The sequence below is a fragment of the Trematomus bernacchii genome, unplaced genomic scaffold, assembly GCF_902827165.1.
Source record: "Trematomus bernacchii unplaced genomic scaffold, fTreBer1.1, whole genome shotgun sequence".
NCBI lineage: Eukaryota > Metazoa > Chordata > Actinopteri > Perciformes > Nototheniidae > Trematomus > Trematomus bernacchii.
The window spans coordinates 10,713-29,136 of record NW_022988007.1 but is presented as its reverse complement, the minus strand read 5'-3'; the positions used below and the strand labels follow the sequence as shown (position 1 = coordinate 29,136).

At 39.1% G+C, this 18,424-nt stretch overlaps 1 protein-coding gene across 1 annotated transcript in view; it reads right to left on the bottom strand.

Annotated features, from left to right (window-relative positions):
• kirrel3a (kirre like nephrin family adhesion molecule 3a) overlaps positions 1 to 18,020 on the bottom strand; it is a gene marked incomplete at its 5' end in the record, with an annotated part of 52,199 nt that extends 34,179 nt beyond the window's left edge. The window contains 2 exons of the mRNA XM_034117355.1: positions 3,970 to 4,075; positions 17,870 to 18,020. Coding sequence (XP_033973246.1) covers positions 3,970 to 4,075; positions 17,870 to 18,020 — 257 coding nt within the window. The remainder of the gene's footprint in view (positions 1 to 3,969; positions 4,076 to 17,869) is intronic.
• Between the last annotated feature and the right edge of the window lie 404 nt (positions 18,021 to 18,424).

Sequence of the window (18,424 nt, the reverse complement as noted above, 5' to 3'; positions counted from 1 at the left end):
CTAAAAGGGTTAAATTAATAATCTTTTTCTCAAAGTAATGATAAACCTGTGAGTTGGATGTAGAAAAGTCAGAATCAATATAGATGTTTTTTATTTTAAAGAAAATTCAGATTTTACATAGTAAAAAACTGTAAATTATAGTGTCCGTCCAAAAATTCTTTTTTACTTATAGTGAAAACTACCCTTGAATGATGGGTTAGTAGACTAAAAGCTTTAGGAATCCAAAGTACAACATATAATAAGTACCCTGTATCAAGATTGATGCAAAACAAGTGACATTTTACCTTTTTAGAGAGATTTAGCAAAAAGAAACCACTTCTGGGGTCATTTGGGTGGATTTTCCATATCTCTGGCCCCCCTTGCTCGATTTTGATGGTTGACACCTCTTTCTGACCGTTAGAGCCAATATAATTGAAGGGGGAGTCCCCCACACACACACGTTGTGAAGAGAAAAGGTGGGGGCTTCGTGCATGTAATTTTCAATCAGAGTGAACCTATCTCTAGCTTTGACATCTGGAAACGGAAAAGCAGTTTTAATGCTTATGGATTATCAGAAATCATTTCAAAGGGACACAGACACATTAGATTAACCTATGGATTAACTTCAGCAGCGTTTTTATCGTTTTAATGCCATTGAAGACCACTTCAAGGTAAAAATGTTAGTATTTTTAGCTACCTAGCGTCACCTGTTTTGATGTTGGTTTTTGCTTATAACGTCGCAAATACGTATAATTCAGTGGTAATGTCGGTGTCAATCGATTCTGTGTCACCTCACGATGTGAAACGATGTGTTGGATGTGGTGAAAAGATAAATAATAAGGTTTTGTGAGTGATCTTCGGTGCAGTAAGGTGTTAGCATTTTTCGCTCGTTGCTAATTCAGAGGCTCAGTGTTAGCATTGTGGGTTTTCTTTTGAAAAAAAAAAAAAATATGATCAGTTAGATGAGTTTCTTCCCGTTACATGGATATAAAACATTCATAGTTTTATTAAATGAACATGCCCTCAGACACTGTTTCCTGCAAGATGTTACCGGGGTCTCTCGGGCTTAACAGGTTAACCAAAATCTAGGGGATTTTATCATTGAGTTTGTTATATTGCATAAAATAAGCTATATGTTGAGCACACATTTATGATTTATGATTGTACTTTTTTTAATATGTTTTGTCCAGAAAGAAGTAAAAGGCGAACAATCGGCTATAAACAAACTACTTTTGACTGTTGCATGACTTAATGTAAATATCGCTTAGCTAAAAGTGGCTAATGTTCTGCATGATGATGTTTAGCAGTCTCATTAGCCACTTGTTAGCAACATCTGTTTTACAGACACAGAGAAGCTTCAGACATTCACGAGTCGGAGGTTTTTTTAAATATTATAAAATTATGAAAATGTTGTTAGCTTGTGTTAACAGAAATGGGAACAGGAAGTGCTCCTTTCCTGGTTTAGGAATCCTTCTACACTATGCACACACCACAGATTGAAGTTAACAAGCACATTTTCTATTTTCAAATCTTGTACACATCCCATGGACAACAATTGACTGTCTGATGATTCACATATGGTCTCAAACTAAGTATTTATTTCCCTCTGAGTCAAGCTCTTTCAGCCAATCTAGAATAAGAGACAGAGGAAGAAGAGTGGAGACAGGAAAGAAAGATGGAGAGCATCTGGAGCGATTGCGATAAGGAGGAGGAACTAACTTCACTCGTCTCCTACCACCATCCCATCCACCCTCAGCAAGTCTGACTTTCCCCATTTGAGAGACACAATAATATACCTACGGTGATCAATAAAACACTCAATGGAGAGGGCAGCAACGGGTCAAAAAATGGAATGGTTGCCATGGAAGTCACCCACAATGAGACGCTGACATATAGACTCCATAATATGCAGTAATGTTGTGCACATCAGACTCCAATCCAGTGGGAGCAGAGCGTTGGTCCTGCTGTCTGTATGCTGTACTGAACAGGGACGACTCTGCTCTGCAATTATTATTCATATTATTTATTTATTTATCTATTTTCAGCAATTTAGTTATTTCAAATTGTTATTATTTATATTATGATTTTAATTTTTCTCTCTCCTTTACAATGCCAATTAAACCAATAATATAGTCAAACTAAATTGAAACTGATGAAAATTGAACAGAAATGGTAAAACATGATGCCACAATTCAACTTGTTTTCCATATTATTTATATGGATGATTCTTATGTTATATTTCAAAATAAAGAATGGAAAAGTAAGTCTGTGGTACAAACACAACATTCCCTTTTTGCCATGTTAAGTTGCTTTAATAGAGTACCATGATGTCTACCCATCCAAGTCCAAACCCATGCTGTATGACTCTTGACCCCATTGGTATTTTGTGACTCGTCTTACTCTTTTATCCATATATGTGACCCTGCACTTCTCTTCAACTGTCCTGTAATCAATTAATCAATCAATACAAAAAAAAGTTAAATATTGTTGGTGATCTAATGTTGGTCTGAACCGTCTCTTACCTTCTCTTACCAACTCTTATAACAATGTAAAGTGTATTTAAAGTGTATAAAGTGGATGTGATACTATCCATGACTTGAATGCAAGGACTCACTGGTGTATGCAGGGGAACTTACATTTTACTTTTCCAGCATAACTATTAAAACAACCTTGTGCAAAGCTTTTAAACATTTGCTTTAGTCAAGTAGTTCACTGTGGTTTGCTCCGCATCAATATAAAAAAATCACTAACAAATACACACAAGCCTGCTCAGTATAACCTTGCTATAATAAAGCTAAAAAGGACTCTCGATTCACAAATTCAGTTCATGAATTCTAAATGAAAGTACAACCTGAATTTGAAGGATAACATCTGTTGTAGCGTCTATTCCTTTCTTCCTAACCTGGCTAGAAGACCAGAGAGTCAGGAGAGGACCTTGCAGGACACAAGAAGGGGAATAATAAAATAATGAGTGACAAAAGGCCTATTTATGAAAGGATGGGCCTTCCAATAACCTAATAACTGATACTCCCACATTCCAAGATAAAGCCTGCAGTGTCACGGCATTGTAAACTGTGGAAAAATAAAAAAATACTGACTTTTCAATGTAAAATGGGATCATGCTATCATCTAATCAGCAAATGTATAATAACTGGTAACATCACAACAGCCTGCACCACTGACACAAAAAGCATCCAAACAAGCTATTAAAGAAGCATTTGAAATAAAAATCTGTTCAATACTCCGCACAGGTTGTTTTTTTCTCTTGTGCATTTTAGCCTGTGTTTCAGAATACTTCAGAGCCCTGGTGGCAGGACTGAATCTCAGTGTGCATGTCTTGTAGCTGACCCCTCCTCTCAGAGTTCATGCAGTGATGGAGAGATGGCCGGCCCTGCCCTGACACACTGACAGATGTCAGAGATGTGGCAGCTTCTCAGGGCTGCCTGCACATATATAATCACAAAGGTGCCTTCTGCTGGGTGGGGGGGGGGGGGGTTATGAGTGCAGATGAGCCAGTGGTACGGTAAGATACATTATTTTAGACAGCTTTCAGTCAGTGACTGCCCAGCATGACACAGACATTTTGGTATTTCTACATGGTGAACGATCCTAAACAATTATCATTATGAGAATGATATCCAGATATAAAACTAGATAATGGATGCTGATGTTATCAGACATAATGGTTCTAAAAAAAGAGGATCAGATGCTGTGTTTTTACCACAGATACTTTGTGCACAGCATTTTAGTTCAATTTCCTCTTGTAAAATATAACATAAGAAGATTTTATACATCAAGTATTCATTTTAATTGAGACTACAGTAATTGGTTTAATTTGTGGCATTGTATATTATGCAACATTTTAAATCCCCTATATGGGTCAGTGTTGACTTGAGTTACACTGTGATTTCCTGTGTACGAAGGCACGCAGCAGGCAGATATAAAACAGTGCACAGAATAAATCATAGTATTAGTTATGCTGGAGCTCACCTGTAGTAGAGGACAGGTGGGTTGGCTTTGGCGGCACAGTGGAATTTGATCAGATTTCCCTCCAAAACAGGCTGTGGATCCACGGTGAGGTTTACGATCGGAAGGTCTGAGAGAGAGGAGAGATTATGAGTGGATGAAGAACAAAGAATTATAGAATGGTGCAGTAATTACATATTTTGAAGGCAGGCACAGAAGTTAGCATCACACAGGCTCCCTCTACTAAAATCAATGGATTCTTCCAATGGCATGTGGCAAACACACATTTATGATACTTACAGGTTCAGGAAAATCATTTCCACATATCAATACTTGTGATTTCTTTAGCCAGGAGTAAAAAGGTAACGTTTGGCTTTATAGGAATTTCATCACAGTCACATGGCTGTGCATAACCACCGCTAAGCTAAAGGCTAATGTTCAGTGTGATGATGTTTAGTAATCTCATTTAGCTGCTATTTTTTTTAAATCACAAAGTAGCTTCAGATATTCACCAGTGAGGTATTTACCAAGCGGCAAACTCTTGGGCAGAGCCGGGAGGCCAATAAGGAAGTGCCTCAAACTGCAGTTCATCTAGTGGCCAGTAGGAGCAGTCTGCAGAAGAGAGCAATTTCCATAGACCCCCATGTTAAAATGACCAACTTTACAGCAGAAATAAATATGTTTACATCGTGGTTCAAAAAACCATATTCTCTGTATAGTTAGATTCCCCCTTCATGACAACAGTGTGGGGGGTGCATTGTTTTATAACACAACCCTTTTAGTTATATTAGGTCTTAAAGTTTTTGCATAAATTAGGGCACCTTGAGTGACAGGTCTCTGCAGTGAGTGCTGCTTCTAGCTTTCTGTCTCTCTGCTAGTAGCTCCGTTAGCTCAGTAAGCTCCAGGATGCGAGGCTGATGCGGGGAACACAACTTGAACTCGTTGATGTGTTTGCTGTGTTGGTGTCTGGTGGAGTTTTCTTCATTTAAATATCGGACTTATCTTATGGCTCTGCTGTTAACAGCATTCCACTATTTTATCATTCATAACTTTCATAATTCCAGAGATACATCCCATAATTCATCCCATTTTTAACCATTGAAGTCAATGGAGAAAATCTTCAGACTTGAACAATCTTCATGCGACTTCAACTGCTAACTGTTCCTTCATACTTTCACTCAGAAACCTCATTCCAACTTTAAAATCCACTTCCTGCCTGCCCGACCTTACGTTACGGCTGCGCCGCGTCAAAAATAGGATTCATCCTAATTTTAGAGGAGCCCTGCGCCGCGGCGCTTCTGGGACGCTTCTGGGACGCTTCTGAGCCGTAACGCGCCGCGTGTGGTGGAATAGCACCCATTGACTAGAGTGGCCGCGATCACCGTGAGCACCGCGGCGCAGCCGTAACGCGCCCGTAACGCGCCCGTAGCGCGCCCGTAGCGCGCCGCAGACGGACCCGGTGGAATCTAGGGGTTAGACTCTGACGTCACTGTCGAGCCGTTAGTGGCCGACACCGCCTACTTTAGGCTTCTCGGCAACTCTGCAGAATACTATGGGTAACGTCACGGACACTACGTCCATTTATATATACAGTCTATGGTATTTACTGACATATTTCATTTATTTTAGGAACAAAACGTAATGTCTTATCTATGTGACCTTATAGGCAACTTAAAGGTCACCTATCATGCTATTTTTAGGCAATAGCATAGGTCTCAGATATATACAAATATATAAAAAACATGTCTATGAAGTGTTTTGCTCAAAATACCAAACAGATCACCCATTCTCGCCATGCCTCATATCCCTCCGTTTCAGCCCTGTTACTAAAGTGCTGATTTGGGGTATAAAGCTTTTAAAAAAAGAGAGAGAGGGGGTGGAGCCTATGCCTGCTCATGCGGACCCAGCAGATACTGTCTAAATGCTGCGGTGATGAAACGCCATATCATGTTCAAAACCACATCAAGGATTATTTCTGAAACAGTATGGAGCTCAAATGCTTTTTCTCTTGCGGGTTTACCACAAGGTGAGTTCCTTTTTATATCCGGCTTCTTTACACATACTCTCCAGTACAGGTTACCTCTGAGTGTTAGCGATGCTTGCTAATGTAAACAAAGACCATATTACTTCCAAAACACTTCGCGCATTGATTCTGATAGCGATGTTTCTGATAGGGCCGTGCCATCCGATATGACAATTACGTCATATTGGATGGCAAATCTGGATCAGCTCCGTTGTTCCCCCGTTTTTAGAGATTTGCGCACGGAGGAAAAGAGAGAGGGTTTTATTTTCTGACACTTTGTGAGTTCCCTGACACACCGGGGACACATATTTATGTATAAAAGACATAAAAAAGTGCATTTTGCATGAGAGGTCCCCTTTAACATGTTCAAAACATTGCTGAGGGAACCAGAAGTGGTAAAATGCTAACTCATTTGCGAGGTTTGGGACTCATTTTTGCATTATTTTATACAGGGGCTTGATCACTGATTGTCTGTAGTTACACATTGTAAAGAGTAACAACATTTCTAAAGTCCACGAACACTTGTTTTCTTTACCATAGCATAACATCATGCTCTGAATGATAGAGCTATGCTGGTTTTCAAAGAGATCAGCTTGGAGCAGTTCCATCACACATGCGTCACCCAGGAGGAAACGGATGTTCCCATGTGGGAGGTGCACAATCACCATGAGCAAATCTGTAATCCATTTCAAATTAAATTAGCTGGAGATGTAGCAAACGCTTTGAGGATTTTAGGCAATCACCCAAACATTGTGGCATCCAGCCGCCTTGGCATCTCTTAAACACAAGACACCGAGGTAATCCAGCCTTCAAACATCATGGCTCACACCGACAGCTCTCTGTTGGCTAACAACCATTCACACCACAGCAATATGAGATGCTAGGTCAACTTATTTCTCTTGTCCTACAAATGGTGCATGCACAGCCGCATCAATGTGTTATTGGCTTAAAGTATTTTCCATGCAAACTTGCTTGGATACTGCCATCAAAAGCCTTTTCTTCATTGAGACGTGTTACAAAATAAAAGTAAAGCTGAGAAAATATCAGTTACCAGCAGTGTGTTACAATGCAACATCGTGCCATATTTACATCACCGCTGCCATATTAGTCAAGTTGCCAGCAACCAGTATGTTGGCCAATTTGCACAATTAGCGTAAGTTGCATTAATTGCCATTTATTAGCATAGAAAATAGTAAAAAAAATGGCCTGGCCAATTTTTGATAATTTTGCTGTGTTTTTTTAAGGTGTATTGCGAATATTTCTAGGATACAAAATTGTGGTTTTGGGTCTTGTAAACTTTAATACCAAAGTTCATAAAAATGTCTCATCATCATTTTTGATCCCGAACATTTCAGAAATTGATTCTGCATACTCAATAACCTCCAAAGCCACTCTAAAATGGTCAAAATCTGCTAGACCATTTTTTGTACTATTGTCTGAATATGCTAATGAATGCTAATTAATGCCACTCATGTGCAAACTGACCAACATATGCAAGTTAACATACTATGCATTTCTAACATAAAACTTTGGGGTACTCAACATTTACGTGTTCACTATAGAACTTTATGAGCTGGCAAATACACTTTATTAACATTATATTTAGTTCTATTAGTTATTTAATATTGCATTAGTGACGAAATGTCAATAGAAGGAATATTCACCATGCGAGTCATATGTCTTCCTCCTTTGGAAATTTAATTAGGCATGGATGTATTCCTTTTCATAACATATATTGTAATTGCCTATTTATTTATGGACTTAATACATAAAAAACACATATTCTTTATGTTTTAATTTCTTATAAATTATCATATAATTTACAGAAGAAGAATTTCTAATCATTAGTCAAATTCTAGACAGCTGCCTTTTGTTTTGTAAACAAAACACCGGGTCCATGTTGTGTCTCGTCAAATGTGTTAGTTATGTTTATGTATTTTGTCTGTCATTTCCTGTTTTATTTTGTACTTACCTCTTGTCTTTCATTTCAGGCCCTGTTTTCTTCCTCCCCTTGTGTGTTTTTCCCACCATCATCAGTGTCTGCCCCGCCCCTGATTGTTTCCACCTGTTCCCACTCACCTCATGTTTAAATAGTCCTGTCTCTCCCCTGTCCTGTGTCAATTCGTCTTGTTTGTTTCTCCGAATCGTCGTGCCAAGCCTCAGCTCAGAAAGGATTGCTTTCACTCATGTCAGGTTTTGTTTATTTTGTTAAGTTTTGTAGGCTTAAGCTTCAGTTTGTGTCGAGATCCTGACAAGGCAGCTGCGTTTATTGTGAAATTTCCTTTGTATGCATGTATTGTTGTGTGTGTTAACATCAATAATGCTTGGTAACATTCTGCTCCATTTTCTCCATAGTTTTTATTCCTCCTGGTGCAAATAAAAAGACACAAAATGCAGGACTTGGTTTTTCTTTTGTATTATAAAGCAATTGCATTTTGTTCTGCAACCCTGTGTTGTACAAAGACAATAACCTTGACACGATAAATAAACCCTTGAAGTGTTTCTTGTTTCTCTTTTATTAGTCCAGTACAAAAGCCAGTCATTGCTGTATTTAATGTTGTTTCTCCTTTCAAGGACAGCCACAGTGAAGGTAGCAGATCAATGTCCGTGCAGCGACCCCCGAACAGGACGGAGGAGATTTTGGACCTCCATGCAGCCAGCTCTCAAGCTCAATATCTACCAGCCTTGTTTTATAACAAAACAAAGCCTTTAAATGAAAAATACACACCAGCAAAAGCCTTATTTCCACACACAAAAACTGGGAATCTATTATGTCAAAGTCTGGGAAAAAATAACCTTCCACTGATTGAAATGCACTTTTCAGCACAAAGAAACGGATTCAGGCAGAAAGCTTCAGCTCCGGGAAAAACATCGTGTTCCAAGCACAGATACAAAAGACCGAAGATAAACTTAAGTATAGCCGTCTGGATAATTCATTGTAATGTATTGGGTATAGTCAAGGCTGCCACAAAGAGAATGAAAGGTGCAGTATGCATTATCAAACACTCCCACTCAGTGACTCTCAAGTGCTTAAGCAAAGTATTTTGAGGTATACGGTGAAGGCACTTACTGAGGTGAGTTTCAAGAAGTTTTCATTTGAAAACTTTCAGATAATTGATTCTTCCAGAAGTCCCCTGCTGTCTGCAATTGACGTGTGTGTGTGTGTGTGTGTGTTTCTGAGTTTTTTCAGCCCTTCAGAACTTTACTTGGAGAACTTTGCAAGATTTCTTTCTTTCAAAGCTAATGAGATGTTGCCTTAATAAACAAAATAAATAAATATGAATGAAGTAAGGAAATGCCTCACTTAATTAAAGGAATAAAAAAATCATTGTTTATTTGTAGTGCAAAGAGGGCTTTAATTATGTTAATGCTCTGGTTTTTAGTAATTAACAGGGCTTCATTAATATAAAACTAGAAAAGCACAAATACCACTATTCGATACGGAATGTGGCTGTTTCTTCAGGAATGCAGAACATTTGTTTGAAAATTACAGTTTCCTTTCTTTTATGGGGGATGATTGCCACTGTTACATTTTATATTGATTCTCCATTTAAAAACGTAACCAAGCAACCCATGCAGAGGAGCATAGATCTTTATTATACTATGAGGAAACATATGTGCTGTATTTCAAATATATGTCAAAAATCCAACCAATGAAAACATGTTAGCAAGGCGAAGGTGGTCATAAGGCCAGGGAGTAGTGAAGTGAGTCCAGTTAACACCTGAGATTAATAGATCTGCTTTATCTTATTTTACACATTTCCATTTCATATATTCATCTTTCATTTAAGTAACAATGAATTTTAACACAAGTTTAAAACATGAAGCGCGATTATCAATTAAATAAACTGCAAAAATGCTGATCAATCAAATGTTGTTTATTAAAGGACACCTATCATGCTATATTTGAACAATATATTGTAGGGCCATACCTATATAAAGTATATAAATATAGTTTTTTTTTCAAAATACCAAACAGATCCTGCATTTTAGCCATGCCTCATTTTGCTCCATTTGCTCTTTCCAGCCCTGTTTTTGCAGGGGTCTGATTCTGTGAGCTGCAGCTGACCACGCCCCCCTGCAGGAGAGGGGAGCGTGCTCTGAACAGCTGCTGGGCTGTCAGAAGAGGGGGGAGATCTCCGTCCTCCATGTTTTATTATATTATTATATAGAGTCGTTATTCATTTGTTTTAAAGCTCAATAAATAACAAAGAAGACCTTTGACCGGCACTTTTCTAATTTTGTCCGGAAGATTTAAACTTTAACGGACATCTTGACCGGCGAAAAAAAATCTAACTGAAACTCTGCCGCACGGTCCCCTCGTTCCTTGGAAGAGGCGGAGAGGTGGGTGTTTGTCATCTGCTGGTGGACTAACCGGAGAGAATTACAGTGCTTGCCTCGACGGGGAGGGATTGCATTGAATTACAGCAGCGGGAGAAAAAAAGCCACAGCGGAGAATAAACAGAAGGGCAACCATGGCAACCATGCGCGGGAAGTCTTCTTTGCTGCTTTTGTGGCAGACTACAGCGCCACTTACAGGCCTGGCATATGTACTACAGCGTCTCCAGCGCTTTCGAGCGGCAATGGCCGGCCGTGGCCCAACCCCACATTCCCCTGATAGGTGGAGAGTTGGCCCAATAGCCGTAGCGCCACCGTCCTGACGTCAGTAACGTGTTCAAATCTGGATCAGTTTTTATCAGATCTGTTGCAGCCCCTTTTTTAGAGATTTGGGTATGGAGGAAAGTAGAGAGGGTTGTGTTTTCTGACACTTGGTGAGTTCCCTGGAACACCGGGGACACATATTCATGTATAAAAGACATACAAAAGTGCATTTTGCATGATAGGTCCCCTTTAATGTAATTGGGAATGTTAAAAACAATGTTGATAGTGAATGCATCAATACAATTGTGTTGTTAGATCTGATATTTTGGTTGAAAATATTTAAAGAGCCTGCTTGTGATAACAGCATAAGTACACTTTAGGCGCTGCAATATGTGGTAAGGTAAAACTTGTGAAAAACACGAGACAGAACCCATATCATAAATATTTAACCAACTAACCCGACTTTACCGCAGTGTTTTTTGTCCAAACCATACTAAAAGTATTTTAAAATTTGAAATAGTGTTTACCTCACTAGAAAAATACATACATTATTTAAACGTCGATTTAGTTGATCTCACACTATAGGAGAATACTGTCGGACTTCTAAGTGGCCCTTTAACTTTATTGAACCACAACAGCTCAATTTCGGCTTTAAATATTGAGTAAATCAGTCTTTCAGTCTAGACAGTGGTTAGATTCAAGAGGTTAAAACTCGATTTGTCAGTCAATAGTTTGTTCTACTGATATTCCCTGATGCAGGTCCAATAGAGCTCACCCTGATAGACCGTTTATTCCTTTGTGAATATTAAAGAGATTTGCTAAAGCAACACATTCATTCCCGTATTTATTATGCATTTGATACTAAAACAGTAACCTGTTCATATTTTAAACTTGGTCTCTTTCAATTGTCAGTCTGGTTCTATCTGCACTTTCTCTAATGAAGCTCAGCGCAAGTTCAACCAGGAAGACCTTCTTTACTCATTCATTTACTATGCTATGTTACTACTCTCTCTCCTCTCAATAAGTGATCGGGGGCGTCACTCCCCAGCTTAACCAATCACTTCGCTCTATTCTCACAAGCCTATCATAGCGCTCTGCTAACCCCTTTTAAATCTGCTCTCCCCCCTCTGTTAGCTGTCATTTCAGGTGACTCGACGCAACCCTCCTCCACCCCTTTTCACCTCCTGTCCCTCTTTATTTATTTTTTTATTTTTTTATTTATTTGACAGGGACAGTGCACATTGATTGACATTACTGTAAATGCGCAAGAGTTAGCCAACAGGCTATTTTTCATCTGTAGTCCTCTGAATTCAGGGTCAAGCTAAGCCACTCCCCTTCAGACCGAACCCAACTATCCATTCACCACCACCAGTGTCTAGACCCCGGGGGGGTTTCATTGGATCGGTTTTCCCTTCCCGAATGATACTCCTGCACAACGGGGCCTAATCACCAAAACTCCATTACATTCATTTGTGTATTCCTGGCAATAAATATGTATTCTTACATCAAAACCGTCTCTCCTGGTTGAACCACTGTTGTCCTATCAGAGACAAAGTGGAGATGGGGAGTATTTGATACTTTACCACACAAATCAACTGTAACCTGTCTGCAATAAAAGCCACAATTTTGCATGGCAACATGTGTCCCACACTTCATTTTACTTCAAATGAATTACAATTTATGAAATGATCATTAAAAGACAAATTGAATCAAGCGCATACCAATATTACCATCCTATTAACCAAGATGATGTAAACCCACATTAAGGACTTGTACTTCAAACCACAGCACTTTTTTTTAATATTGAGTGCTCACAATTTTTACCTTGATTATTTTTTAAGAATGTTGATTTGACAACGAACATTTCATTTCTTATGTTCTATTCTCAATAGAGCGTTATAGTGATGACCTATTTTTGTAGGCCGACCCTGAGGTTAGCATCACAAGGTAACCCTCGACAAAAAGTAATGTGATTTTTCCATTTCATTCGGAATATTGCAGAAAATAAGATCTGTGGCAAACACATGTTTATGATACTTTCACATTTTGTTCAGCAGGATAATCTCCACATATTAACAGCACTATTATAAGATGGAGTGTAATTGGTCAGAAGTAAATAGATAACATAATGCTATAAACATACTGCAAACAGTCACATGACTTCACGTCAATGTCACCAAGCTAAAGGCAAACTTGTGGTTGATGTGATGCCATTTAGTAGATTCATTTAGACCCTTTAGACACACAACAGCTTTTTTTAGACACATAAAGGTTCAGACGTTTACCAGTTGGGTGATTAATGGCATCTCTTATGTTGTAGAACAAAACGTAAAAACCTTATTTCGGCAATATAACCAAAGATTCATTAAAAAACAATAACTACAATAGAAAGGAGTCCGGAAGTGCATAAATGCTGACTCATTTCCAGGTTTAGGACTCATTCCTGCAGGATGATATTATTGGCGATATTATGTGAATTGTGTTTTTGGGGATCACCCTAAAAGTCTTCAGGAAAAATTATCTGAAGATTGGGGAAATAGTGAACACTGGGATCAAAATGTGTGTACCACATTTGAATTGGTATGAGGTGAAGGTTAACAGAGTTGTCAGGCTGGGTGAGGGGGTTCTGGCCCAGGGCTGAGTGTGGAGTGAGAGCCCTGGATATGGCTGCAGGCGTGAAGCCGCCACTCTCAGAGATCTGTCAGTCTGATGCGTGTACAGAAGCACACAGAACAGCACATCACTTATACTTAGGGTTAAGGTTGGAGTGAGATGCTGTGACATGGACTTGTAAGCCTGTAGCCATCCCCTCTGAAATTATTCTAATCACTCTTCCTCCCTTTACTCCACAACAAAATGTAAATAATAAACAGATGCATCAAGAATGAGTTTCAAATAGAGTCCTTAAAGTCTGTATTTAGAATACGAGACCAATGTTTCTAATGATAAACCACACATGCAAGGAATCTGCTCTTAATGATGTCTTTAGTTATCTACTTCTTTTATACTCCTGACTTAACTGTGGAGTGTTTAGAGACCTTCTTCTAGAGCAGGGGTTCCCAAAGTGGGGGTCGCGAGATGATTAAAAAAAAAAAAAAAAAAAAAATAATTTGTTATAATTATTATTATTATCCAGTGTTTCCCACCTAATTTGATTCTATTTGTAGGGGCACCGCCCCCCCCCATGCAAATGAGCCATAATCTCATTAAATATGCGCATATTGTAATTTGTAATTACAATATGAACATTGGATAAAGCCAGGTTCAAAATTATTGTTTCATCTGGCGGTCAACCGGGACTCATAGAACCGTAGTTACAGACGTAACTATCGTTATATGGCTATAATGAGAGAAAATCCCACAGAAATGTATTCAAACCACACATAAAACACAATGTCAAGACTTTGGGCTTCAGGAAATGTTCTCCCAATTCTAACCAACACACATTTTAAACATGTGTTTGCATTTTTACAAAAAAGTCCTGCCGTTTCCCCATCTGTTTTTCTACAAAAAGTTAGTTTTGTCATGCCTCAGAATATATCCTGTCTGCACTGACAAAGAAAGCCACAGCTCCCCCTTAATTAAAATAATAATCTGACAGTTTGGGAAAGCCAGTTGTTGCCTTTACCAGGACGAAGATTCATATCCTATCGTCTATCTGTGTGTAAAATGTAGAAATTCACATTCAAAGTTTCCGGCAATCTGTATTAAAGAATATGCTGATTCCGTGTAAAAGCCCAGATGAGCGTGGTGGTCCTGCCCAGGGGCCACAGCACCAGACTCAGCCTGTGTTTGTCTGTCCTCTGCCCAGAGGCATCCTGCCGTACAGTGTGTCTGCAGAGTGCCTCTCTGAGACAGCAGCAGATGCCTCCCATCAATATTAACAGCCAGTGGTTAACATTGGCTGTCCCCAGTGGTGAGGAACTTTCTCAGACCTCTACGAGTCTCTGCAGCCTCTCCACCTTGACAGTGCCATCATAACTTATTCATCCAGCACCTGTCACCCCCCCCCCCCCCCCACTACCTGCAACTGCAAACAGCGCCTGCCTTTCCAAAACTTGCTGAATTGCTTCTTTGTGAAACCACACTTTTTCAGTGTTTCACATTAAACCTCAACCAGAGCACAACCTCACCTAACAGCTATATATATATATATATTTATGTGCATTTTAAATTGAACAAAGAGTGCATGTTTAAGCATTTGGCTCAAATACTGCATTGGGAATGATTAAGCCGAGTATGGAAGACTAATAGAGTGTTGCAGGAATGAGTCATGTATCCGGAATGCGTCAGCTTGTTAGCACTGCCAGTTTCTATTGTCTCGAGTCAAAGGTTTTATTGAGTTAGATGCCTGAAATAAGATTTCTTACAAGATTTGCACGTTTGTCATAGGACATAAAATACATCAGTAAATACCCATTTGTGAATGTTTAAAACTTGTATGTGTAATTGTTTATAAAGCTTTTTACTGCTGGTGATTGAATTAATGCTTAAAATATTATAATAGTGGTGTTATAGGGAGATCCTGCTGAACCATACTGTAGGTCTTATATTCTGCAATATTCCAAAATCAAATGGAAAAATCTCTTTACAGACTGCGCTGTAGCTCACCTGGTAGAGCCTGCATGTACGGAGGTTCAGTCCCCGTGTGGAGGACTCAGGTTTGAATCTGACCTTGGACCATTCTTTTTTGTCATCCTCTTTTCTTTAATTCCGGTAATACCTGGATCAATTATAATAAAGGAATTTTCTTTAAAGTGACTTTGGTGTCCTGCACGTGAGTTTTACCTGTTCTGCTCTAAGATAAAAAAGTATCTTGGCGCCCCCCCTTTCTGTGGAAGCAGACTACATTGCCTTTAATCTGAAGGCACATTTCAGTAACTGGAGGTGTTGGAGCTCTGTCACTGGATGCCAGGAAGCTCTATTACCAGGCCGTCCAATAACACAAGTGGAGGTTCCAGTATCAACCACTTGTTTTTTAACTTTGGACATTCAATGAGAAATGGTGCTGCCATTATTTTTCATGATAGAAGGATTAAGGTCCATTCTTACAATAACCAGTTAGCTCCCACATATCAGTCTGTCCAAGCTTTACCTTATGTGCTCCATTCATTTTGGACGGCAAAACTGAAAATGAATTCATGGATGGGAAGAAAAGATCAGTCAAAACAAAAATGCACCTCTGAATGGTATTTCATGCTTTATTAGTCATACCTAATAGATGTGAAGGAGCACAAAAGCCTCCTATATTAAATCCATTGAGACTTCCAAATTGTGTGGAAATAGTTTTTGCCATCAAATAATATCATCTGACAATACAATTATTCATAGAGGTGCATTATTTTCGGTGTTTGGATGACACTATGAAAAAGGTAATAATTATGATGATAGACCCAAAGACCCCGGAACAGAAACAAAAACAAATGAAAAAATGTAAAATACATCAGCCAAGAAAACATGTGAGTGGGTAAAATAAAGTGGAGGGGGGGGTCATAGATCTGAATGAGATTATATAGATAACATGGAGCTCAGCTGTGAGCCTGTTAGGTTAGTGGGAGGATTTTGTGCTCAATGTGGGAGTTAAAGGGAGCCAGTGTAGGTTCATGTATTCATATATGTTGGTGTAGGTGCATTTGAAAATACGGGAAGGTCTGACATTAGACTGAAGAACAAAGCATACTGTAGTCCAATGTAGAGGTAATTAAGGTGTGAACCACATTTTCAGCATCAAGAAAGGTGAGATTTCTGCAATAATGCAAAGGGTGGAACTGATGTTCTGGTAAAGAGAGAGCTGACGAGAGAGGATTGAGATTTTAAAATGCGTTAACAATAGTTAGACTTTAGATCATTTCGTTTTGTGAACAACTGAGTTTTAAAAAGCTGTACTTTATGAGGTGTAGCACGTTTTGGTGTCACGGCGAAGAGTGATTCATACTTTTTGCAGAAGAGATGTTCGAGAGACAGCACTTAGATACAAAGTGGGCCCATGAAAGAACCTTGCGGGATCTTTGTTTTACTATAAGTCATAAGGATGTTGATACACTGCACCTAGAGAGTTTTACGTGCAGGTGAGTACGATGGAAATGACTGACTGTCATAAACTGGACTTAACTCCAGGAGGCTCAGAAAGCTGATGGCTCAAGGCAGCTCACAAGGTTGTTGGTTACCCTTGGGAATAACTGTGCCCAGGTATTAAAGCTTGAGTGAAATGGCTCTGAAAGCGGAGAGTAGATTTGTGGGCAAAATCACTAGTTTTTGGGGGGTCATCGAAGACTTTTGCAGTTCAGTTAATTCAGAGATGAACAGTGGGATTATTTTTGGTATAGTCAATATAATAATGCAGGAAGAAAAGGAGTATTGCCTGAAAGATTATGGGCTAGGTGTTCAAATACTTATTACTTATGGAAAAGCAATTTCAGAAACAGGAAACACAGCAAAGTGTTTGACAGAAAGAGTACCATAACGTTTCCAGGAGAGCACAGTTTAAGATTGAAAAAGTTATCTTGTTGATGCCATGATCTGTCCATGATGAAATCATTAGGAAACATGCCATTTTATTACATTTTGCGTGTTAAAATGGCCAATGCAGACTGATTCTAGAGTATTTCTTGAATTGATGAATGAGTATCACATGTTCCTTGTTACATCAGCATTGAACTAGGCCTGTTTCTAATTGTTGTGCATACAACTGGTGAGTGGGTGTACAGCTACATGAGCGTAATGAGAAGGTATAGAAGTTCATAGCCACACAGGGCTGTTGTGATTTTAAGGGGAGAGAGAGGTTTGCTGGTGGAAATCAGGAGACTGGGGGTGAGTTCAGGGGAAAGTTCAAAATTGTGTTAAAAAGATTGTCACTTCAGTTTGAGCCGAGGATGCTGGGGTGGATGCAATCATCGAGAATATAATTCTCAAAAAAACACTTAATTACGACTACAGGAAGAGAGTTAAATAATAAAAAAAGGCAGGAACAAAGCCCATGTTTTAATTAAATTATACATACAGTCATTAGCTGAGGACACAACATCTGTAATGGATTACTTATCTTTGACATTGTGTTCATGTGCTTTCCCACACGCAGATTTTGCAGGGGAGTGAATCTGTTTTCTTTTGTTGTTTTATAGCTATTTTGAAACACCATACAGGTCAGTAGCCACATTATCCTTGTGTCACAATTAGGTATGAATATGAGTATGAATGGTGTGCAGACTGTTTTAAGTGTGTCTAATGAAGCAGTAAGTTAAGTCAGAAGAACATATTTGATCTTTTGCATTCATTTGAGGTTTGGTGATTTTCACTTACGCTGAATATCGATAGTGACAGCAGCATCCTTGCCATTGGGGGCGGCTTTGTTGGAGGCGCGGCAGGTGATCTGCTGCCCCGACTCGATGTTGGAGGGAGACAGGTAGAGGGTGCTGACGGTGCTCTCCCTCTTACCATCCCGCAACAAGGTCTGAGGAATCAAGGACACGAGAGAGGAGTGTTTTAAAAAGTCATATTCATGTGTGCAATAGCATCATTTCCTCCACACACAAAGAAAACACAGCAATGCTCGGTCTGACCCTGAGTTCACGGAGCGTAAAGACATTGTATTTATTTATTTAGTGAAGTTGTGAGTCCCTCAATTAATAGTTTATTATCCTGTATAGTATTTTTCTGAGGAACTGATTTTCAGAGCAGATTTATATTTCAAATAGCTGGTTGAATGATTGATGTTTAGCCAATGAGTCATTTCAACATATTTAAAACCCAGGTTCTTGTGCTTTTCATCACTTCATATTGTTCTTTACTGAGCCCTCTCAAGGACTCCTAAACAGGTTCCAGTTATTATGTTTGTCACCACAACACAACTGGGAA